This window comes from Rhinopithecus bieti, unplaced genomic scaffold, assembly GCF_001698545.2.
Source record: "Rhinopithecus bieti isolate Rb0 unplaced genomic scaffold, ASM169854v2 scaffold_33652, whole genome shotgun sequence".
In the NCBI taxonomy this organism is placed as follows: domain Eukaryota; kingdom Metazoa; phylum Chordata; class Mammalia; order Primates; family Cercopithecidae; genus Rhinopithecus; species Rhinopithecus bieti.
The window spans coordinates 4,586,838-4,611,698 of NW_016814761.1; the positions used below are offsets into that span (position 1 = coordinate 4,586,838).

The following is a 24,861-nucleotide window of genomic DNA, read 5'->3' on the forward strand; positions in this document are numbered from 1 at the left end:
GATGCAGGGTCTCCACTGAACTCCTGGGGGGTTGCCGAGGTGGGAGCGTGACCAGGAGCCAGGTTGGAGTGTATGACCCTGCCCCTGGGGCCCCTGTCCTGTTTTTGGCAATGAAGAGTGAGGGAGAAAGACGGAGATAAGAGGAAGCATTCTGTGAACGGCTGCAGCAATATGAGTCTCCACTCCCAGGTCCACCTTCCAGTCTCCAGGGGGAGTCCCTGGAGAGCCTAAAACATGAATTGTCTATGTCCCCACCTCCAAGCACAGATCTAGCACTGAACAGCACCTGCACTGATTCTGCCCAGTTCGCTGTACTCCCCATTCCAGTCTAGACCCACATTCCAGGAAGCTAAGTTCCCTCCAAAGCAGCCCCCAGCCAATGATGGTGGGAGCAGAGGATAAATACCCCAGCTCCCTTGCCCCACAGGTGAGATAACCCTGAGGGTGTCCAGCACCTCTCCTCTGGGGCCCATGTGGCAGCTGGCCTTGATGACACCTTGATTAGCCTCCTCAGTCTCACCTGCCTACTCCTTGGACTTCCTGGGACCATCTCCCCAATAAACTACCTGCCCTCAAATCCTCACTTCAGGCCATGCCTCTGTTAAGCAGAGACCCTTGATACCACTGTGATGGTGGTGATGTTAACATTCATTGGCACTGTTTGTTGAGCACTTACGGTATGCAGACGTTGTGGAAAGGGCTTTGTGGGGTGAACTTCATCGAATCCTTGCAACAGCCCCATATTGTGATGAGGAAGCTGGCAAGGTAGTCACGGGGCTGCTAGGATTAGAACTCAGGTCTGAAGTGAGGGAGTAAATAAGTGATGGGGGCCTGGATTCCTCCCAGGACAGTGGCTTAAGATGGATACTAGACATTATGGAATGTGGGCATGTTTGGGGAAGCCAGGAGCACATCCCAAGGCTTTTAAGAGTCACCCCCACAGAGGGCAGGTCCCTTTCCCAGTCCCGGCCAAGTCTGGCAGGGGAACCCTACTTTCCTCTTTGTGTGCTTTATGTCTCACTCATTTTCTACCATAGGTAAGTGTGCATTACTTTCCATAATTTGAAAAGAAAACCATAAAAAAGTAAGACTCCCAGATAAAGCACATTTGGACACGTTAGATGGGAAAATGTAGCTAAAGGGAGCTCCCGGCAGGATGCTTGGTCAAGGGTGGTTTCCAGAATGAAGATGCAGCCAATGACTGAGAGGCTGATTGGAGCTGCTCCGTGGAGAAACCACACCTCCTACCCTGCACCCTGTGCATGGAGCCACAAGGCAGTGGTGGCTGAGGCTCCGCGGATTGCCTTGGTGAAGGAGATGAGACCTGTGAGAGCTGCTTAGCGATTTTTGTTGCAAACTGAGGAAGTATCTGGGGTGGATTAGGGCCCAGCACTAGGGAGGGAGCTGGGATTGCTACACTTTCACAGAGGGTTTTCTTTCCCAGGGTATGGGGCCAACACTTGGTCATGGGGTTTGGTTTCTCCAGGTGTAGGGAAGGACCCTTGGCCCCTCTGCTTCAAGCCCGTTGTGTCTGACCCCAGGCAGCAGGGGAGGGTTCGAGCCCACTAGCCTGGTAGTCCTCCCTGGGGTGAGGACAAAGGCATGAGAGTCCCCCACTTGGTGAGGGGGAAGGAGGGAATTCTGGGAGTCAGGAGGGTGACAGGCCCTGGCAGGTGGGGGTCTTGGCTAGTGCCTTCCTGCCAGAACAGGATTTCACAAGCCAGACAGATGGGGAAAAGGTGGGGTGGGGAAGACTGACGGCAGGTGATGGTAATGGCTGGGTTTTTTGTCGGCTTCTGGCTGGTGACCTTTTGGGGGAATGGATTCAGAAGTGACTGCTATTTGTCAAGGCCAAGTTCAGAGATGTCGGAGAGGGTCACCTCTTCAGCATTAAATGTCAGGGCCCTACTGTCACTGGAAGTGGGACATACATCCTGGCAGGACACAGGCTGGTTGGGGCTTCGCAGGCTCCTGAGCCCAAGCATGTCTGCAGAAACGTGGGTGTGCCTACTGATGTGCTGTGAGGTTAATTTGTGACTTGCTCTTGTGTGTGTGTGTGTTTTCTCCTTTCTCCTCTTCCCAGAAGGCAGTGGAACTCCTTCATCAGGGTTTTGTGGTATGGAGTGGAAGACCGAAATTGCCCACTCCTGGTTTTTATTTTCAAAAGGAGGACGCCTTGTCGGGGGCATGGCTGAGATAGTGAGAAAAAGAGCCACCAAGCTGGGAGGGGGTCCTAGGGCTGGGGGGACCACAGCCCAGTCTCGAAGCCTCCTGGGCAGATGGCAGAGTCTGCATTGGTAGGGCTGCCAGGAATTCCTGCCAGGCTAGACCCTGGATGCCCGGGCCCCTGCTTCTGCAAAGCTCCTCTGCCTCCACCTCTTGGCCTCTGTCCTCAAGAGACCCTTAGGGTCTGTGTATATCAAGTTCTTAGGGACCAGAGCCACACCTCAAGGTTTGAAGTAGGCTCAATCACTTTGCTAGTGGCCTTAGGCGAGCCTCATCTGCAAATTTGGGATAGGAATGGTGCTCGTCTGTAGTCTGCAGTCAGGATTGTTTAAACACGTAAAGCACTTAGAGCAATGCCTGGCATACAGTAAGTGCTCAATAAGTACTTGCCCTTGCTGTTCTTTTAAGTAATGACTGACCATTGTGAACTGAGGGTTCGGGGCTTCCCCGAGGGTTTGGCTCCATGCTAGGCCTCTGGGGCTTTGAGAAGGTATGGGCGTAATAGTCCCTTCCATTTGGCTGGGACTGAATTTCTCATCAGTCTAGCGGCGTGGGGGCTGGAGGCACTTCTAGGGGGTTTGAAGAAAGTAGAGAATGAGTATCTCGATAGCCCCAGTAAGCCACAGACTCCTGACCCCCTCTCGTAGGAGGCTCCTCAGATTGGGCTTGTGGTCTCCAAGGGTAAAGGTGGGGACAGCTGGCATCCACTGGGAGAACCCACCCTGTGAATCATCTGAGGGGGTCTCCCCAGGGTCTTTTGAAGTCAGCTATGAGACCTCCATTTTATAGGTCAGGGCCCCTCAGGGGCTGCCCAACACTCATGGCTGGAGAGTGGGGGACCAGGGATAGAAGTAGGATCACCACCTTCAGGGCCTCTGCACATTGGACTCAACTGCCCTTATGGGGACACTGACTTCCCAGGGGGCACTGGGGCACTGGGTCTCCACTGTCAGGACTAGCTCTACTTAGGGCACAAGCCAAGGCAGGACCTGGTGCCCCAGCCCAGCCTAAGTAAGTGATGGAAGTGAGACCTAAACCCAAGCCAGCTCCCAGCTGGCAACTAACATGGGGACTACCACCACCACCCCCCTTGCCCATCCCATCACCCAGGGACAGAACAAGTGACCACACCAGGATGCTTCTCTCTCGGAGAGATGCTAACCTGGAATATGGGCATCATCTGGGCCTCTCCTGGGTAGATGGGCCCCCTTCTCAAGTGATGACTGCTGTTGGAGGAACAGGGACAAGGCACAGCTTCTACTGTGCGTGCCTGCCGGGGCATAAACGCGGAGTCCATCCATGTCCTCTCCGCACTACAGGGAGGACACAGACGAGGCCCTGATCACTCAGGAGGAAACCGTTCACCTGGGATAATGGGATGCAGTGGCTACGGGTGGCCAGTGGGGACTTGAACCCATGCAGTCCGGTTCTGCCCAGTTGCCCAGCGCACACTAGGGCTGCTGGGAGAGGTGCTCCTGTTCTGGGAATGCAGATTCTCCCTGAGCTGAAGTTCAGAGAAAGAAAAGGAAGGAAAACGGAAAATTTTCTTCCCTCCCATCCCCTCCTGGTCCCGCTTTCTCTGTCTGTCTTCCTGTTCTTTCAATGTCTTCCTCCCTTTCTTTTCTTTTTCTGCCTGCCTGTCTTTCTCTCTGTCTCTCTCTCTCTCTCCTCTTTTCTGCCTCTACTTGTCTGTTTTTCTTTCCCTTCTCCTCTCTGTCTCTGTCCCTTCCTCCCTCCCTCTTTTCCTTCTCTTCTCTCTCCTCCCACACCCTGGGGCGGGGGATGGAGGTGGGGGCTGTACTCGTGCTCTGACTCTGCCCGCTATGGGGACCTGACCTTTTCTGCACTGAGGGGAAGGAATGGGGTAATTAGCTTATATAATCCCCGGCCTGCCTGCTGTTTGCTGTGGATGTGGACAAACTCCATGAAAATGTGGCTGCTGCTGTGGGATCCCTTCAAAGGGTTGGGTATGCTGGCCTGGCTGGGTCCTGGGAGGGGAGCAGGGGCTCTGGAAGGCCACTCTGGGTGCGGTCCTTTCACAGCCTTTCCTGGGCTCCCTCCGAGGTGTCTGTGAACTTGTGGAGGGAGTGAGGGCAGGGGGAGGGGCAGCAGCTTCCCCAGGGACTCAATAACACCCCAGTGCATTCAGATTCTTTCCAAAATATGAGAGGAGTGTGTGCCCTCTGCAATTATGTTTCTTCTTCCCTGATTCTAAGCCTGAGAACAGCTTTGGTCTGGGCTGATGACATTCCCATCCTCCATTTTTTTTTCTCCTGATCTCAGAATCCACAAGGAAGGAGCTTCTTGGTTTCGAACTCTCCTCTCCCCGTGCTGTGAAGGTACAGTGACAACCTGCACTCACACCCGCTTTAGGTGCTTGGTCTCCAGATGTGCTGGGGTAATTTCTGTTTGCACAAAAAAGTTATAATAAGCCTTTGAGACCCACGTCTGTACCACATCCCACAAATTCACCTCTCGGGTGTCTTGCAACATGAAGCCAAGGCCTGGGCCTCCATTTCAAAGGCTTGGCAGGAAATTCAATGTATCTGATGGATTTATGCATTTATTATTTCTTTAAAAACTTCTCTAAAGCTGAAGTCATACAGGAAAGTGCATGCGCGAATGTGCAGCCCCAGGAGCGTTCACAAACTGAACACATCTGTGCCAGCGGCATCCACATTCAGAAACAGGATGTGACCAGCACAACCCCCTTCATGCCCCTCCCAACCACCACCCCACTGCGACCCCGCCATCCTGGCTTCTGTAGCATTGATCAGATTTGTCTGTTTCTGCACTTTATATAAATGGAATCATACAGCCTGTTCTCTTTCGTGTCTGGCCCAACATTCTGCAGATTTATTTTTATCTCTGATCCCACCAGAGCAGTTTTCCGGAGGCTTGGAAAGATAAGCAGGTCTCCCGGGTAGGGACCGCCGGCGGACTGACGACCAGGCGACCCGGTGGGCACCGTGGATGATCGAGATCTACCGCGCGCGGCAAACCGGTGCCTCAAGGGCCTGTCCTGGCCCTGCACTGTGTTGAATTTCACCCGTGCAGTGGGTAAAATATATTCCAATATGCGTATCAGAAACTGGGAAAAATATGTAAAAGAATAATTTCACGCACTTAATCCAGAGTTGACAACTTAGTAAACCTCCAGTCATGTTTTTTGAGGTGAAATTAACATGACATAAAATTAGCCATTTTAGAGTGCCTGATTCAAGGTTCTTCAGTGCGCTTACAATGTTGTGCAGCCTTCGCCTCTATCTCTCCGTCTAGCTCCTGGCCGCTTCCCAGCCCCTGACAACCGTGAATCTGCTTTCTGTTCCTAAGGGTTGATTCCTTCTGGGTTTATATCAACTGCACCATGCAACAGGTGGCCCTTTGTGTTTTCTGGCCTCTTTTCCGAGCTTGGCCACTTTTTAGCGTGTATCACGACTTCATTCCTTTTAGTGGCTTCCAGTCATTTTTGCTTCATGTCATTTCTTTTTTTAGAAAATAAATGAAACATTATTGGTAAACTCGATGAGTCTGCTCTTCTGCAGGGTCGCTTCTGTCCCTAACGTCATCTCTGGGGGAAACAACGGTCATGAAATTTGTCCTTCAGAGTGTTTTGTTTTGTTTTGTTTCTTAAATTGGGAATGATATGGCAAGATGAGAATCTGTTTCATCTTCTTTTGGCCAATCAGAAGGTCAGGTTGTACTGGAGCCCCGCCCCACGGCAACCATTGGCTGCAGCTTCCTGGCCCTGCCTCAGGTGGGCTTGAGCTCTGCCCACGATCCTGACCCCACGGCCCCACGTGGCCCAATTCACTTGTCTGGTGCTTCCAGCCTCTGAGTTTTAACCCCTAGAGGATTTCACAGTCCAGGGGTGCCCCGTGTGCCCCACAGCAACCTCTGCTGACATTTCCTCTTTTTGCAGATATATGGAGAAAATAAAGACACGACGTCTTTTCCATCTAGATCTGATTTAAGGGTGAGCCTCTATTCGGAGATACCATTTCTCTACCTTCTCAGTTAAAATGTTCTTTTTTTTTTTTTTGCTATTTATTTTATTTTATTTATTATTTTATTTATTATTTTATTTTATTTTATATTTTTTGAGACGGAGTCTTGCTCTGTTGCCCAGGCTGGAGTGCAGTGATGTGAGCCAGGCACACTGAAGCTTCCACCTCTTGGGTTCCAGCAATTCTCCAGCCTCAGCCTCCTGAGTAGCTGAAATTACAGGTGCCCACCACCACGCCCAGCTAGTTTTTGTATTTTTAGTAGAGGCGGGGTTTCGTCATGTTGTTCAGGAGAGCTCAAACGATCCGCCCCCCTTGGCCCCACAAAGTGTTGGGATTACAGGCGTGAGCCCACCTTGCGCGGTCCAAATGTTCTTTTATGAGATAATTGTGACAGTGAATGAGTGAGTCTAGGGGTGCTTTTTCTGTAAAGGCCCAAAGTAAATACTTTCCATTTTGCAGGACCCGAAGTGTCTGTTGCAACTCAGTGCTGCTGTTGTAGCGCAGTAGTAGCCACAGACCATATGCAACAAGTGACGAGCTGTGTGCTGGTAAACCCGAATTTACAAAGAGGTTTTGGGCCGACTGTGGCCGCTGGGCCATCGTTTGTCTGCTGTTGATCTAATAGATGGTAGTGGTGGCTATATATTTTTAAGTGTTCTTCACTAGCAAAACCCAAAATTTAGCAATGGTAGAAGTTACTAGTCCCTGTGGTAGACATTCCAAGTGCTGATGAAGATTTCCTGTCCCCTTGATGTTAGGCAAGGTCAGGTGATTTGCTCTGGGCTATGAGATGTGAGTAGAAGCAACACGTGTCACCTCCAGGCTGAAGCATTTCCAGGCTGTTGTGCACTGCAAACAACAGCATCCACCATGGCCCACACTGTCTGCCATCATGGCTATCTCTACCAGAGGTGTGCATCGCAGTGTCACAGTGCCTGTTCTTTCACGGAGATGATGGTGCTGGTGGGGGGTGAAGCAGAGAGTTATACCGAAGGATGGTTGGGGAGGTGGGTGGGGCAGAGGGAGCCGAGACTTGTGCATGGGCTGGGCTGTGAATGAATGCTGTGGTCACTGACTTGCCTATGAATGTGACGAGGAGCAGAGGTGTGTTGGAGTAGGGGTGGGGAGAGTGGGGGTGGGGTGGGGAGACACCTGCTGGAATCGAGAGTTTCATTTTCGACATGTCAAGTCTGACATGTCAAGTCTGAGATGCCTTTTAGAGATCCAAGTGGAGAAGTCACAAAAGTAGTTGTAAATATGAGTTTATTTCAGAAATTATCAATTGGGGGCTGCTGGCTTATTTGGTTTAACTTGGATAATATTTATTTATTTACTGAATAATATGTATTTATTTATTTATTGAGACAAGGCCTTGCTCTGTTGCCCAGGCTGAAGTGCAATGGCACGATCATAGCTCACTGTAGCCTTGGCCTCCCTGGGCTCAGGCAATCCTCCCACTTCAGCCTCCCAAGCAGCTGGGATTACAGGTATGCACCACCACACCCTGCTATTTTTTTGGTATTTTTTGTGGAGAGGGGTTTCACTATGTTGCCCAGGCTGTTCTCAAACTCCTGGGTTCAACTGATCCTCCCGCCTCAGCCTCCCAAAGTGTTAGGATTACAGGCGTGAGCCACGGCACCTGGCTTAGTAATAATTTAAACATTAAACATTTTAAAAACATTTTAAAATCGGGAGATTTTACATTTATAAAGTCCAAATTGTTTGGCTTCCTTTGGAAGCTGGAAAGATCTGGCTGTGCTGGCCCCTACTTCCCCAGGCAGTGACCTGCGGAGCTGAGGGGCAGCTGCCCTCTCAACAGGACATGGGTTCTACAATTGCCATTGTTTCTGCCATGCCCTGCAGGATCCTTGATCCTGAATTTGCATGTCCGTTACCATTTATTGTTTTGTTCAGGATTCAACTTTCCTTGTAGTAGAGAGAAATCTTGACTCTTTCTCCATACTCATGTCTCTACTGAAAGTTGGAAAAAAACAGTGCAAGAGAGGCATGTTTTAAAGAAAGGAGAACAGCATATACTTTTTTCTTGCACTTGCTGTGTGTTGGAGGATAAACTGTGCTGTAGCAGCCAGCAGATGAATTTGAACTGATGCCTGGGAGTGCAGCTGCCACCTGGTCTCTGCACCCCCGAGATTGGGATGGGCCTGGCACCATCTTAGTGGTTCCTTTGGCTTTCATTGGTGCAAGTATTGGAATGTGCTTTGTATTTTTGAATAATTATTTTATAAAAATGAGTAGGGAAAACAAGAAATTGCTAAAACCAGAGATGATAAGTAAAGGTGTCTCACACCACTGTCGTTGTTACCATGATGAATATCATTGCACAACATGGCACATCCGTGACCTATGTGGATGCTCAAGGGAGGCAAATCCAACAGCTTCTTGTTTAGTCTTCAGATTCAACACCTCTAAAGAATAGTGTTGAGCTGAAACGTGGCACTCACTATTACGTCTAAGGCAAGGGGAATGAGGAATTTGTAAAAATGTTTTCTCTTTATGAGAAGAGAAGCTCCCTAGTGACATGCATGAGGATTGCTAGGATTTTAAACACTTAACCTTTGTACATGTTTTTAGCAAAGCATTATATTTGAACATTGGAGGTGATTGTAATTTTATCTATCTATCTATCTATCTATCTATCTATCTATCTATCTATCTATCTATCTTTCTATCTATCTATCTACCTACCTATCTAATCTATTTATTTATTTATTGCCCAGACAGGGTCTCACTCTGTTTCCTAGGCTGGTCTCAAATTCCTGACTTCAAATCATCCTCCTGCCTCAGCCTCTCAAAGTGTTGGAGTTACAGGCATGAGCCATTGCGCCTGGCCTGTAATTTTATTAGAATGCGATATTGTGGAGATTCTATGGGACTTGACTGTCTCAAGGGCTAATGATCTGACTCCATCACCAGCAGTTTCTTCCTTCTTTTAATAAATGTTGAACACCAACTATGGTCTGGGCATTTTCTTAGTCACTGTGTATGTAATGGTGAGAAAAGTCCGACTTGATACCTGGAATACCAAATTACTAAGGGAGTCAGATATTTGTAAAAAATCACACAAAAAACGTAAAAGTTCTGGGTGACAAACTGTTAGGAAGGAGTGGTATTTGTTGCTCCAGTGGTGTGGAAGGTGTGGCAAGGCAGAGAAAGCCACTCTCAGGAAGGGCTACCAGCTGCCAGCTGGAGATGAATGGGAGGGTGGTGGTGAAAAGGAGAAGGAACTGTTGTGGGGTTTGGGATTTTGTTTTACTTTACATATAAGCTCGTAAGTTAGAGTGCTACTGATTCATGGATGCTGGCAGAAGACAGGAGACTCCTGGATCAGAGACAAAGGACTTCATGACTCACAGCACAATAAGTAGCCTGCGCTTCAGCATGTGTGTTCCCTTGCCCTCAAGTCCCATGGACGACATGGTGGGTTTGTGTTACAGTTGAGGAACGCGGATTTCATAGCAAGCAGGAAGAAGGCCTGCTCTTTGTGTGGAGGGAAACATTGCCTTGTCCCTAAAGGATGCTGGCTGCAAACACAGCCCTGAAAAAGGGCCCCAGGTGAAGAGCAGTCAGGGACTCCCATCCTTGGCACCCGTGGTGCATTTGCTTTTATTTTTTTATTGCTGCTGTAATAAATTACCACAAATTCAGGGACTTAACACAGCACCCATTGATCATCTCACAGCTCTGTGGATCAGAAATCCAGAGGGACCTTGCTGTTCTCTGCTCAGGGTCTTACAAGGCCACAATCAAGGTGTCAGCTGGCTCGACTTCTTAGCTGGAGTTTCTGGGGGAGAACCCACTTCTCTCCCATTCAGGTGTTTGGCAGAACGCAGCCCTGGTGGCTGCAGGATTGCGGCCCTGTTTCCTTGCTGGTTGTTGGCCAGGGATGTTTCCAGCTTCCTGAGGCTGTTGCTGCCTCCTCAGGAGCTCTGCTCCAGCCTCAAAGGATCAATGACAGGTCACGCTCCTCTCATGCTTCAATGTCTCTGACTTCCCTTTCTGCCACCAGCTGGAGAAAATGCTCCACTCTTAAGAGCTCATAGGATGACACTGGGTGATTGCACTTGGATAATCCAGGCTCATCTCCGTGTCTTAAAGTCAAAGATGCCACAGACCCTAACATAACCACGGCAATGACATCTCCCCATAGTCACAGTTTCTGGGGATAATGATGTGGAATGCTGGGTGTGCAGTGAGGGCACTTTTAGAACTCTACCTCCCATGCCTGGCAAGAGGTATAGGTGTGTGAGAGATCCCTGGAGGACAAAGGTGAGCTCTGGGCAGAGGGAGCAGCCTGTGCCGCGTCTGTGCGTGGTTCCCTGTGCACTTGTGCGATGCTCAGATGGTTCTGTGGTGGCTCTGGAGTCATGCAGAGGAGGATTTGAGATCTGGCTCCACTGCTGTGTGACCTTGAGCAAGTCACTTCACCTCATATTGCTTCTGTTTCTCCCCCTCAAATGGGCGCTTATACAGGATGGAGGATGCAGGGTTGCCGTGAAGGTGGAATGAGTTTAGCACAGTATTTGGCTGCTGGGAGCAGCCTGCTGGTCTGCAGATGCAGGATGGACCATCCTCCCCGCAAAACCTTGTCTGATGCAGAGAGGGACAGGACGCACACCGAGAGGTAGGAAAAGTTGATTACTTGCATCATGAGGCTTCCTGAGGAGAGCAGAGCAGACTTCCCAGCAGGTTTGAAAACGGTTGGAGAGTACAGGGAAAGGAGGCTGGTTGGGGTTTTTACGGGGGCTGGGGTGGGCCTGGAGGATGGCTTTAACGGCTCCCTCATGCCAAAGGGAAGAGCACCTGGGCTTTCTTACCAGCTTCCCCAAATGTGGGGCAGAGGGACAGATTTCAAAGGAGTCAGCAGGCAGACATGAAAAAGTGGGGTCAGACTCTTTAATACGCTGACATTTGGTAGGACCCAAAAAATGTGAGCCATTGTTTTTGTACCCTCCTCCCCAGTGGCCGTCCAGCAGCAGCCCAGGTTCAGCCCTGGCCATGCACCCCTCCTGCTGGGCACCCTATGTCCAGGGCCTCTGGTGGGGCCGGCCCTGCCCCATAGCGCCATGCTTCCCATGGCATGAGTGGCCACTCCTTCCCTCCTGGGTCAACACTGCCTGTGTATTCTCAAAGGACAGTTACAGTCACACATTGAGAAGCAAGATTTACTTCCTAATTAAAAGGGAGCTTTCTGAACAGTAAATCAATCAATCATGGCCATGCACAAACACTCAGACAACAGTTGCTTACACTTGTGTTTAATTTCTCAGGGGGAGCAAGCAGCTCTCTCTGGGTGCCCGGGATTCCAGGTCTGTGGCTTACCCAAGAGCCCTCATTTGAATTTCATCTAATCAGAACCATTACCCCCCCATGAAGAACACAGCTTATTAACCACACGATCATCGTCTAAAACTAAAGCTCTGTCAGGTCACCTCATAGTCATGCAATTAGGCTCAGCAAGCATAACATCCAGAATTATTTTGAGACCCACTTTTAAAGTTTAAACAAATGGTCCCAGAAAGATATTAAACAGTATTTTTCTGTGGATATCAGAGAAGTTTAATTTGTTTTGTGTTATTTTGAAGGAGCGCCCAGCATTCTCTTGAGCCCTGGCAACGGCCAGATTTAAACATGGATAGGTGCTGAAATAAAAGTTGTTCACTTAATTGAAAAGCCTGCTGACCGCCTAACTCTATGGGTGGCAGAATCACGTTCATTAACAACAACAACAACAAGAGCAGCAGCAATAAAAGTAGCACCAGCCAGCCTTTGTTGAACCTCTTGGCCACGCCAGATGTTTCAGCAGGTACTTTACCACCAGCGTCTCTTCTGATCTTCACTCTGTTTCTGAAGAATCTCTTGCTTTGCTGCAAGAGATGAAACTAACATTGTGTCTGCACATCTGCTCTCTGCCAAGCCCTTTCCCCACGCATCCTTCCATCACCCCCGTGGGTCCCCACGTCACAGCTGGGGAAGGCAGAAGTCTGAGAAGTCCAACTACCTGCCCAAGGCCACACCCCTGGAGTGGGGAGTGTCGGGATTTGAACGTAGACCAGTCCTACTCCTGAGTCTCCTCCTCCCACCTGCTCTGCTGCCCCTCCTTTTCTGCTGATTCAAGAGAAGCCATTTCCAGCCCTTGGTGGGCCTCTACAAATAGTTTTTAGGTGATAACTTGGGCTCGGGGTTGTGGATTATTTTTCTGGCTCTGTTCCCAAACTAAAATGACAAATGTCACCTGGAAGGCTGATCCAGCTTCTGTAATTTTTTGAAACTTAAATAATTTTTACTGATACCTATGAGTAAAAATCGGGTCCTCATATATTGGTGGATCATGATCTTCTCAGTCCCTTGTCCTGGGAACATCTCCATTGAGCTTCTCATGCTACTGCAGGTGGCTTAATCAGAGAAAGGGAGATGGTGAGAGAGACAGAGAGTGGTGGAGAGAGAGAGAGAGAGAAGGAAAAGGAGAGACAGAAAGAGAGAGAGGAGCAAGCTGGCAAGATGGAAGTCAGTCTTTTGTAACCTAATCTGGGAAGTGACAGCCTATCACTTTTGACATATTCTATTCATAGAATCACTACATCCCACCCACCCTCAAGGGGCAAGGACTACCCACAGGTGTGAATATCAGGAGGTGAGGATCCTGGGGCCATCTCCGAGGCTGCCTGCCATGTTGGCCAAAGTGAATTGAAGCTCTCTGATAATTACAACCACCCATGAGGTCGTGAAAACTTCATTTTCAGGTTCTGTAGCGGGCTTGTTTTGTTAACTGTCTTTACCATGCAGCTTCCATTCCCCCTACTTTTGGGAAACACCTCCAGATTTCCATCTGGGGAGACGTCTTCCTCTGGTTTGACTTATGTGCCCTGTGTGCTGTGGCCTACTCCATCTCAGGGGTGGAGCCAAGGACTAAGCCAATCAGTGCACTTCATTTATTGGGCCACACTGATGGGTTCAGGAAGGGACATGTTACCCCGTTGGAGTCAATGAGACTTTTGTTGGGAATCCTGGGAAACAGCCTCTGGGTGTTCTTCCTGTTCTACTTGATGCTGAAAGCAAGAGAAGTGGGGAGCTGCTGCACCTTTGTGACCACGAGGCACGTGAAGTTCCGGTGGATGTTGCACTGCCTCCTACTGCAGAGTCATGATGCAGTGTGGGAAGGGGTTGGCTTGTTCGACCCAAGGGAGATAAAGCCATGATTTACTCAGGAATGAGGACGCGATTCATTTCTGGCCAATGAGATACCCCAGAGGAGTTGCAGGGATGAGTGGGAAGCCCTTCCCTCTTTCTATTTCCAGAGGTGAACAAGAAAGCATGTGTGACCTGGGCTGCTGACAGTGTCCCAGCCAGGAAGAAAGCCAGCCTTTGACGAGGCTGGTGCTGGGAGTGGCATGGCTGAGCGAGGTGGTTAAAAGCATGCAGATCCTTGCTGACTTTAAGTTACTAGACTAGCCCTGGTGCTCTGCCTACCTTGGCGCTCCCTCTTTGTGATCTAAGAAATTGCCTTATCATTGCAACAATGCTGAGCCATGTTGCTTGCAGCTGAAAGCAGTCGGATAGACCAACCTGAAGGAAATTAGAGAGCAGAAAAACCCTGGGTCTTGGTGACATTGTTTGAATCCCTGATCAAGCTGTGCCTGAAACCAGACCTACGTTTGAGTTTTCCAGTTACATGAGTCAAAACGTTCCTTTTATACTTAGACTAGGGGTTCAGTTTCTTCCTCTTACAACCAAGAGAGTCCTGATCCAAGTTCATAACTAAAGGCAGATCCAAAAGAACCAACCTTACAGTATTTTCTGTTGATGGAAACATTTTATGTCCAAAATCTCTTATCAGTTTCAGTTTCTAAAATGCTCTAAAACCTAGAAATATTCTCATTAGTTTGACACCAAGACTCATTTGTTGGCAAAACCTGAACCAAACTCATAAGTGGCTCCTTTGAGTCTTTATTTCAAAGTGTGAATATTTCCTAAATTTTGCTACAAAATATTAGTGGATTTCATTTCAAGGGGCTGCCTCAGACCTTGCCAGAGGGGTTATATATAATATATAGCATATGCAGTTTCTAGAATGCTCAAAATTGTAAATTCCCCAACAATCTGGTCCCAGGTTTTGGGTACGGAAAACCCAGAGTCCATCATGACAGTAATACTGAGGTGTGGGTCAACGTGTAAGGGACGAGTTGTGTTTTCCAGTAATTTTGTTGTTTAGTTGATCATGTCATTTTCTTCTAACTCAAACTTAAAGAGTTTCTAATTTGTCTTGGGCTGAAATGTGCTCATGACAGCATCTATTCCGAGTCTCCAACCTAATTATGTTTTGCATCATTTCAGAGATGGTTCATTTTGACCGAGGCCCGTCTGGTGGTTCATTGCTGTGATGTATTTCAGCATCATGGACGCAGGTTCACCAGCCTCGTCTCGACCTTGGAAATGTTGTGGTATTTTACAGTGTGTGGTGACATTTATGGGCCCATTTGGACACCCACAAAGAGGTTGATTTCCATAGATTAAATGTCAAGTTTGAAGCCATCCAGGGTAATTGAATCCTTGAATGTTGTCCACTTCGATTCTCAGCTGGGGCCGTTGACTGGACATTTGTGCTCTGTTACAAACTCACAGGTGCAGCCCAAATTGCTTAATGCCAAAAGGTCATTCTGTGAGTCCAGGGGGGAGGGTGTCAGTAGGGAGGACCATGGCATTGGAGTTTGATACCTGCAGAAACGTTGCCTCGTTTTTATTTCTTTAAATGCAAGCACATATGTGGTTAGTTGGTGAATACGTTACTGGGGATAGAAGAAGAAAACCCCACCAACTAAGACTTCCTAGATGTCAGTTAGTTTAAAATATGTAACCATCTATGTATTGACAAGAGCAAAAGGCTAAAAAAAACTTCACTGTAATGTTTTAAGTAGGAATAGTTTTAAAGGGCATTAAACACATGTACATAAACTTGGAGTGAGCTTCATTTAAATTGAAGGGTAGCAAAAAAGCATCAAATAATTTCTGAGATATTGAAAGCTATTCCATTGCTGATTGTCCAGAGAACATGTGTATCTTCAGACTTTGATCTGAGTCTCTTGAATTTTTGTCCTCACAAGGGACTGGAGTTAAATGGATCCAACATGGGTACACCCACATCCATTTCCTCCGCTGGTACGCTGTGGCCAGGAGGCGAGGGCCAGCCTCAGAGGCCTTCCTTATTGGGATTTCCAGCTTTCTGCAGGTTCAGCTGTCCACACAGTGGCATGGCTGTCTCAGCTCCTCCACTCTAATCATTTCCACCGGCAAGATCTGCTGACCAGTCTCCCTAAAAGTCAGGGCTGTTGGTCAACATACACCGGTTAGTGAAAACCAGGGTGAAAGTTAGTTCACCCCTAAGTTTCAGAAGGGTAAAAATGGACATGTTGATTTCCTGTCCAGCCTAGGGGTCAGGACAGGTCAAGGGAGCCCACCTTTTGGGCTAGATTTTTGCTGCCACCTGTTGTGGGCATGCAGATGACATGAATGATGAATCCTAGATTTGTTTTGTGACCAAGAATTAGAACAAACAACAACCTGCCATTGGAGGTTCATTCCCCACTAAGTCCGGTGCTGTCTCTGCTCTGGCAATGGGGCAGTGCTGAGACAGAGATCAGTACAAAGCAACCCTGCTTTCCCGCCACTGCTTGACTGTGGTGGACGTGTCTGATCACAAGAAGGGACAAATGTTCCTCCAAGGGCAGATGCTTTGCCTGCAGCAATGACTTGGATGCCAAAACATTAGGATTTAATAGGGACAGGCTTGGCCAAGCATTCAGTTGTTTAGTCTACATCAGGCTAAACCTCTGGGTGATTCGAAACATCTTTGGGGTTTGCGGGGCCACGTCATCTGTCTGTTATAGACTCAGCCCGAGTCAAGACCAATGAAAGACACATGGTCAGAGAAGGATGTTTTCTGAGTAGGGGAGGAGAGGAGGAGGTAACATCTGCTCAAGGCTATATTCATTTCCTGGGGCTGCTGTACCCAGTACCCCAAATGGGGTGGCATAAAGCAACAGAAATGTGTTCTCTCACCGTTCCAGAGTCCAGAAGTCTGAAGTCAAGGCATCGGCAGGGCCATGCTCCCTCTGAAACCTATGGGATAGAATCCTTCCTCGCCTCTTCGTGGTTTCTCGTGATTTGCCTGCAAATGTTGGCATTCTGTGGCTGGTAGACACATCCCTCCCATTTCTGCCTCTGGCGTGGCACGGTGCCCTCTCCTGCATGTCTGTGTCTCCACAAGGCTGTGTCCCCCCTGAGTGTCACTCTCCCCTCTTCTCATGAGGACACCAATCACACTGGATGAAGAGTCCACCCCTCTCCTCTAAGACCTCATCTTCATCTAACTAATCACATCTGCAGGACCTTATTTCCAGGTAAGTTCACCTCCACGGGTACTGGACGCTAGGACTTCGTATCTTTCTGGGGGACACAATTCAACCAAATATCTTGCTTCCTCTTTTCTTAGAACCTAAATAGCCCTGATGTTTCTTGATGGCCATGGCCCCTGTGCCCAGCGATGTGTGTGGGCACCATACTCAGAGGTGACGACCAGTTCTCTTGGGTATCAGCTCTTCTGGGCTGGGCAGCCCATACCAACCTAGGAGTTTCCCACTTTGGGGTTGGAGGAGGGGCGTGGGGAGACAGAGAACCATCTAGGTGACTGGGAGAAGGCTTCTGCTATGTGGCTGTGTTCTCAGCACTGAGTAGTTGGTGTCTGCAACCAGACCCTTGGAAAGAGGAAGGCAGGTAGTTTTTATAGAGAACAGAGTCCCTGAATAAGAGAAGCTCTTCTGCTGGGGCTTCTGAGATTTGGGGGCTCTGAGCCCAGAGCTTGCAGGGGAGGGCCCAGATTTGATAGGAATTCTGTCCCCTGGTATTTAGTGACCCTCAAATCATGGAGTCCCTTTAGGAACATGCCAGAGGGGTGGCAGCCAGTGTTCAGAGCTTAGAGGACTTAGGTTCTCACAGGCCTTAGCGGAGGGCTTCCTGGGTTGGCTCCAGCACACCCACCCATGGCTGGACAGGAAGGTGAACAGGACATGTTTGGGTGGATGGGCCTTGTAAATGGGTCCCACCCTATGGAAGTCCCCTTAGGCCCCATCAGCCAAATAAATGGAGGAATCCATCCCAGGAACAGTGAGGCCTGACCAACAAAGGGGAGGAAGGCCTGTGCCTCCATGGAGGGTGGGTAACTGAACACAGACCCTCCCGCCCTCTCTGCGCCGGGTCTGAAGAGTGCGCCAACCCCCTACTCCTTGGAAATGAAACACAAACCAGCTCCCACAGGCTGCTGTAAACTCTGCTCTCCTACTTTTTGGGGTCCAGTTCATGAGGCCTGAGGACATGCTGGCTTTTCCTTCTGGCCAGGTGGACACTCCATGTCCCTAGCCCCCATTTGTAGGAGTAGGAGAAGAGAGACAGCTAGGCAGTGTTTAGAAAGAAAATGGTAACTGTGGGGTTGATGTACTCGGGGAAGGAAAATGGCCCAATTGGGCAGCCTGAAGCTTTCTGTGCTGGACTGGGGGTGGCTGGGACAGGTCAGCAGGAGCGGTTTTCTTAGAGGGATTGGGAAGCCCGTTTTCTCCTGTGAATCTAGGCCCAGTGGCAAATCTTGGGCTCATTTCTGCCTTTAAAGCTGTTAAATAATTGCAAATCTCTTGAGCAAGGAGAGCCAAGGGATTCTCCAAGTGTTTTATTCTTCCTGAAAAACAGGCCCAGGGATATCTGGATAGAGAAACACCTGATCAACAAGTTTGTCATAAATAAGGATGGTGATAGGTGCAATGGAAAGCTACATGGAAGGACCTAGACAAATATTTTTATAGTTGAATCACTTATTTTTTTTTAAAACCCTGCGCAGAAATTCCCAAGGTATCAAAAACAAATGAGAGAAGCCTACATCAGCCAAGAATGGGTGTGGACGTGGACATTCTGGAAGGGAGACGCTGATGAGTTAAGAATGTCTAAGGCACACTTTGTGTTCTGTGCAACATCCCATGGGCAAGTACGCAGGGGACTGTGTCCTCGGGATTCAGGGGAGCTCTTCCATTGCCTGGCATGGCCCTGGGTGCCTGGCAACCGACATGCACCACCCCTGGGCAGAAGCTCCGCCTGGATTCAGTGCACGCCCTGCTTGGGCCAGCACAGCTCTCGCGCAAAAGCACCTTTGCAGCTTCTGATCTCATCGTCGAGCTCTAGGCACTTGTTCAGGCCTGGCACTGCAGATCTCCAGCCGATGAAGCCCTGGGTGGTCTGTGGGACTGGGGGGGATGGAAGGATCTGGAATGGAAATGCAGGGGATTTAGTGACTTTGGGCCACAGAAACATGAGGCATCCAGCATCGGCATGTGAGGCAGGGGTGGAAAAGACAAAAAGAAAAGCCAGCCTCCCTGATGTGTACTGAAAACAAGCACATTCCAACCGGCTGGACTCAGAGGCTCCCATCTTTCCTGGAAGGGATGAACATCAAACACGTTTCTTTATCGTGTACTGTCTAACGTATTTAATTCATGACCTCCAGCAAAATAATTTTTATTTGGTAAGAAAGCAAAAAAAAAAAAAAAAAAAAAAAAAAAAAAACAAAACAGAAATATCAAGTGCTACAGTTCTCATGGCCTTTTATAAACTGTATGGCACTATTGTCAGATGGCATTTTGGCAGGTGTACATCACTCTGTTTCGATAAGAAGGCTCTACGATATGCATCTGTATATACACACACACTCCAAACCATAGAGATCACAGGAATGAAAAGCAATTGAATTGAATTTTAAAAACCAAAAGTAAAATGGGCTTCTATCTGGAATAAAAAAACACAACTTCAGTTATCAATTCCTTGGACAGATTTGACATTTTTGGAAAATGAGGGTAAATGTTTAGGCAGGTTTTCCCCTTCTTTTGAAATAATCTGTTCTGCTCTTATAAGGGGATTTGAACAAAGGCAACAGTGCGGGACATTTGTTCTAGCAGAAGAACTGAGATAAAGAGGTTTACTATGCTTGGGGTTATGAGTTCACTTTTACTAATGGAACCTGCCGGTGAGGCGGTGGCAGGAAGGGATGGTCCCAAGTGGGCTGGCTGCTGCTGTGGATGAAGACCCTTAACATATGCTCTTGATGAACTCCTAAAATTAGTCTCCTGCAAGGCTACATGTAGGGTGGGTCATCAATGACTGCCAGAAGCTTCTTTGAACCAGCTACGAGCAGAATTGTTCAGAAGGGAAGCAGCTCTCAGTTCTGTTTGTCTAGCCAGGCCTTTGGGAGCACACAGACTAACTTCCAAGTCTTTATCTAACTTGTAAAAGAAATGCAGTTGAAATCCACTGTGAGACATCATGTTTCACCCAGCAGAGGGGCAAAAAGATGAAAACACCACTGTTAACAAGGGCATTATAGGAGTAAGGGTGATATGGCAATTATCTTTTTTTTTCTTTTTTGAGGCAGAGTCTGGCTCTGTCACCCAGGCTAGAGTGCAATGGCATGATCTCAGTTCACTGCAACCTCTGCCTCCTGGGTTCAAGTGATTCTCCTGCCTCAGCCTCCTGAGTAGCTGCGATTACAGGCATGTGTCATCGTGCCCAGGTAATTTTTATATTTTTAGTAGAGACGGGGTTTCACCATGTTGGCCAGGTTGGTCTCGAACTCCTGACCTCAGGTGGTCCACCTGCATCGGCCTCCCAAAGTGTTGGGATTATAGGTGTGAGCCACCACGCCCAGCCTGGCAATTATCTTTTGAAAGTGCAGATGCAAACACCCTTTGACCCAACAATCTATCCTGAGGCATTCATTCTAAAATATCCTGATAGCTACACACGTACACATCCATGGTGGTGCAAGGGATGCCTTGTGGAGCTGTTTGTAATAGCAAACGATTGGACACAAGCTGCATATCCACCCATGGAGGCTCATTCACTACGGCCCATCCACACCGTGGTGTGTCATGCAATGGCTTAGAAGGATGAGATAAACTTCTAAGAGAAAAGAGGTGCACGAAACTATTCAAAGTATGGGACAAGCTGTGTAATAACAAAATGAGGCCAGAGGCCCATGGATGTCCTTGTCTATGCAAGAGTGCATGCCAAATGGGTGACAGTGGCTCCAGGGGTCCAGAGGGAAGGAGGCATCTCATCGGATGGCCTTTTAGGTATCAAGGTTACCTATTAAAATAAATATGTTTTAAAGACTCTGGTCACCAATGAGAGGATGGGAAGGTGGAAGAAAGGTGGAAGAAGGAAACCAGTTACCTTTTTTTTTTTTTTTTTCTGAGACGGAGTCTTGCTCTGTCGCCCAGGCTGGAGTGCGGTGGCGTGATCTCCGCTCACTGCAAGCTCCGCCCCCCGGGTTCACGGCATTCTCCTGCTTCAGCCTCCCAAGCAGCTGGGACAACAGGCGCCGCCACCACGCCCGGCTAATATTTTGTATTTTTAGAGAGACAGGGTTTCACCATGTTAGCCAGGATGGTCTCAATCTCCTGACCTCATGATCCACCTGCCTTGGCCTCCCAAAGTGCTGGGATTACAGGCGTGAGCCACTGCGCCTGGCCACCATTACCATTTCTTGGGCAAGAAAGAAGTTTGGAGGTAAGCAGAGGCTGGGGACCTTTCTCACCCGAATCAAAGTTCTTTTCCTTACCCCTGCCACCCCACAGGCTCTGTCTGGTGAGTGTGGCTTTAACAGCTGGCCCTTGCTCCTAGACAGGAGTCTCTCACAGGAAAAAACCATGTTTCGGTTTGTTCTGGTGCCTGAATGGTTCCTCCCTGCTTCCCATTCTCCAGGAGGGGCACCTCTCTGGTATCTAGGTGGGGGCACTTTCTTTGGAAAGAGAATAACTGTGGTTGTGCAGAGCAGGCCCAGGGAAAGTCCAGCCTCAAGGGCAGGCAAGGGATCTGTGGGGACAGCGTGTGGCTGAGGGACACTATAGACACTAAGCAGATCCCATGCCACCATATTCTTGGGATGGAGGTGGAGGCAGGGAGTTGGCAGAATTAAAGCCCAGCTCTGGAAAAATGTCCGACCTACATCCCAGTCTCTCTTCTTCTGTTCTCCGGCCAGCCCAGTGTTCTAGGCCATAGGAGAGCGAGCTCCCTAAATGGGTGCATTTCATCTGAACAGTCACCTTTGTAGGCACTCATTCCAAGAAAATGACAGACCCAGAGCAAATTGCTGTGTCTACAAGGGTGTTCCTTGCAGGATTATTCTCCCAAATCTCATGCCGGATACAACCTCGATGGCCAGGGACAGGAGGACAATTAAATAAATGATGACAGATCCACACAGTGGAGAAAAACGCAGCCATTAATATAATAGTGATTTAGAGTGCTTTTTTTTAACTGCATGGAAAGATGTCCAGGGTATGTTGTTAAGTGGAAAAATGAGATTACAAAGCAGCCTGTGTAGTTTGATTTGTAAACATATATCTAAGAAGTATATGTGTGTGTGTGCACAAGTGTGTGTATATACATATATATGGACATACATTTGAGGAATATTTGAGGGTAACATTTAAAAGCAGGGCTCTGGAATCAGACACACTTGCTGTGTGGCCGGGGAAAGGAATTCAGCTTTTTTTAGCTTCAGTTTTCCCATATGCACAATGGGTTTGAGGATGATAGTATCAGGGGCTGCAGCGGAAATAAGATGAGAGCCCATGTGAAGCGGTCAGCACGGTAAGCGGCTAAGAGATAATAACAAGAACTTGAGCTGGTGAGGTGGTTACTCTTATAGGTCGAGGGACGTGTAGGAAAACCTCTGGAAGGAGCACCCCCAAAACGTTAATCATGGGTAAGAATCTATATGGGAGTTTTAATTATCTTATATTTTGCTGTATTTCTAAATAGTTTTTAGCAGTGGCTCTATATTGCTTTCTATTTGGGGGAAAAGCTGTCAGCATAACTCAGTGGAGACATTCATTCATTCATTCATTCATTCATTCGTTGGCGCTCACAGATGCTTACCCACCAAACGCTCACTGCTTGCCAGCTACCCCATCAGACCACGAGCATGCCAGGCAAAGGGCTGCAGCTGAACTCCCCTTGCCCTGCGGCCTGCATCTTGGGTTTTCATCTGCTCTCCCCGTCAGCACGCAGAACCACCTTCTCCATAGCTGGGCAGAGGGTAGAACCCCCGACCAAAATGACAGACCCTTGAGACATATGGAGCTCAACAGTTTCTAGAGGGATCTGAGCCATGTCCGCCACGGTGCAGGCTTCAGGTGATAGCATTGTCTAAGACCTCTCTTCTCTGGGTTTGCCCGGTCACTCCTGTCCCTCTCCCTACAATCTTTTCTCCACTTAGCAACCGGAGCCATCTTTTCAATAGGCAGGTCTCACCCTTCCACGGTCCTGCTTACAACCCTCCAGTGGCTTCTGCTCTAACTTGGACTCCAACTGCAATCCTTCTTCTAGCCTGCCCACTTCTCCCTTCATATTTCTTCCCATCCCTTCATATCCTTTCTCTGCCCACACCTTCTCCTCCTGCCCCCACCCTCCACCCAAGCTCCCACCACCTCACCTTGCCTTGCTGTTCCTGAAACATAGCAGCCTGTGTTCTGCCTCAGGGCTTTCGTACATGCTGTTCCCTGTGCCTACAGTACTTTTCCTAGGGCGGGTGCCTGGTCATCCGTCAGTCCTCAGCTCAAACGGTACCTTCCCTGACAACCTCGCCCTCTCTTATCCTGTGACATACCACCGGCCTGTTTCCTCCATGGTGCTAGCACAGCATATCCAAATGGTGTTGATTTTCTTGGTTAATGTTGGTTCTCTAGACCCAGACATGTGGGCTGGGGTCTTCTCTTCTTGTTCATTACCGTTTTCCCAGCCAAGTGATTGCACCTTAGTAATAGCAGACTGTCATCGGCACTCTCTAAACATGCTGGGCACCCCGNGAAACATAGCAGCCTGTGCTCAGCCTCAGGGCTTTCGTACATGCTGTTCCCTGTGCCTACAGTACTTTTCCTAGGGCGGGTGCCTGGTCATCCGTCAGTCCTCAGCTCAAACGGTACCTTCCCTGACAACCTCGCCCTCTCTTATCCTGTGACATACCACCGGCCTGTTTCCTCCATGGTGCTAGCACAGCATATCCAAATGGTGTTGATTTTCTTGGTTAATGTTGGTTCTCTAGACCCAGACATGTGGGCTGGGGTCTTCTCTTCTTGTTCATTACCGTTTTCCCAGCCAAGTGATTGCACCTTAGTAATAGCAGACTGTCATCGGCACTCTCTAAACATGCTGGGCACCCCGCTGAACTCTGGCGGCACTCCCTGAAGTAGGTACTTCATTAACCTCCATTGTATAAGAGAGGCAGGGGAGACACAGAGAGGTCAAGCCACTTGCCCAAGACCACACAGGAGGTGAGCAGCCTAACAGCACAGGGATCGGGTGGTCTGATTCCAGAGCCCCCACCTGGACCTGCCCTGCCTTCCTGCCCACCCCCTGGAAATGTTTGCTGAAATAATGCATGAAGACCCCATTTCCTGCCCTCTCTCTGCTTCTGTAGAGCAGGAGGTCATGGCACTCGCACGTGTAGACGTCAGCCTGGAATATTTCCCATGGCTGGGTTTGGGAAGGGCGTGGATCTGGGCTCTGCACCTGGCACTGCTATGCTCTTACCTTCAGCACTGGCTTTGCACATCTGGAGCCATCGGTTTCCCTTAGGGCTTATTTCTTAGGAAAATCAGTATTTAAAAACAACGTTTCAAACCTTGATGTACTTCTCCACTGGGGTCACCGGCCGGATGCGGAAACGCTCAGGAAGCTCGAGTTTGGGCTTTGGGGTGGGGAGATCTTCTTCACACTTGATCAACTGAAACAGAATCCCCAGAGACGGGAAACCTCAGGTGAAGCTGGGGGAAATGTACTCAAACAGAATCCTCAGGAGCCTCGGGATGAAGCTCGGGGAAGTGTCCTCCCCATTGCTTCCCCTAGAAAGCACATGTTACAGACACAGAAGTGGGGCATGGAAACGGGAGGCAGAGGCTTGTCTTAGTCACACCGTTAGGAAAGTAGGGGGGAACCTCAATGCAGGCCTGCTGCACCCAAAGCTGAGACCCATCTCCGACCCCTCCTGCTGCTCACTGCAGCCTCCTGATTTACATCCCCTGTGGGGGAATTTGAGAAAATGTTACCATTTATGGACTCAAATTTTTAAATGCCGAAAAGGGTTGAGTGTAGTGGCTAATGCCTGTAATCCCAACACTTTGGGAGGCAGAGGTGGGAGGATTGCTTGAGCTCAGGAGTTCAAGACCAGCCTAAGCAACTTAGCAAGACCCCCATCTCTACAAAAAATACAAAAATTAGCTGGGCATGGTGGCGTGTGCCTGTGGCCCCAGCTATTTGGGATACCAAGGTGACAGATGGGCTTGAGCCTGGAGGTGGATGCTGCAGTGAGCTGAGATCACACCACTGCACTCCAGCCTGGGTGACAGATCCAGACTCTGTCTCAAACAACAACAAACAAACAAAAAACGCCAAAAAGTTTTCAGGACCAAACTTTAACATACTGGAGGAGAGCCTCCACTCCTCCTTTTATTTTTTATTTATTTATTTATTTATTTTTAATTTCTTTTTTTTGTTGTTGTTGTTGTTGTTGAGA

The 24,861-nt window shown here is 48.8% G+C and overlaps 1 protein-coding gene across 1 annotated transcript in view; it reads right to left on the reverse strand.

The window, feature by feature from the left end:
- Positions 1-18,073: 18,073 nt before the first annotated feature.
- Positions 18,074-24,861, reverse strand: part of CIMIP1 (ciliary microtubule inner protein 1) — an 11,618-nt gene continuing 4,830 nt past the window's right edge. The window contains exons 3-4 of the mRNA XM_017852186.1: positions 23,971-24,072; positions 18,074-18,554 (exon numbers count right to left, since the gene is read on the reverse strand). Of these exons, the coding sequence (XP_017707675.1) occupies positions 18,393-18,554; positions 23,971-24,072 (264 nt within the window). The 3' untranslated portion in view covers positions 18,074-18,392. The remainder of the gene's footprint in view (positions 18,555-23,970; positions 24,073-24,861) is intronic.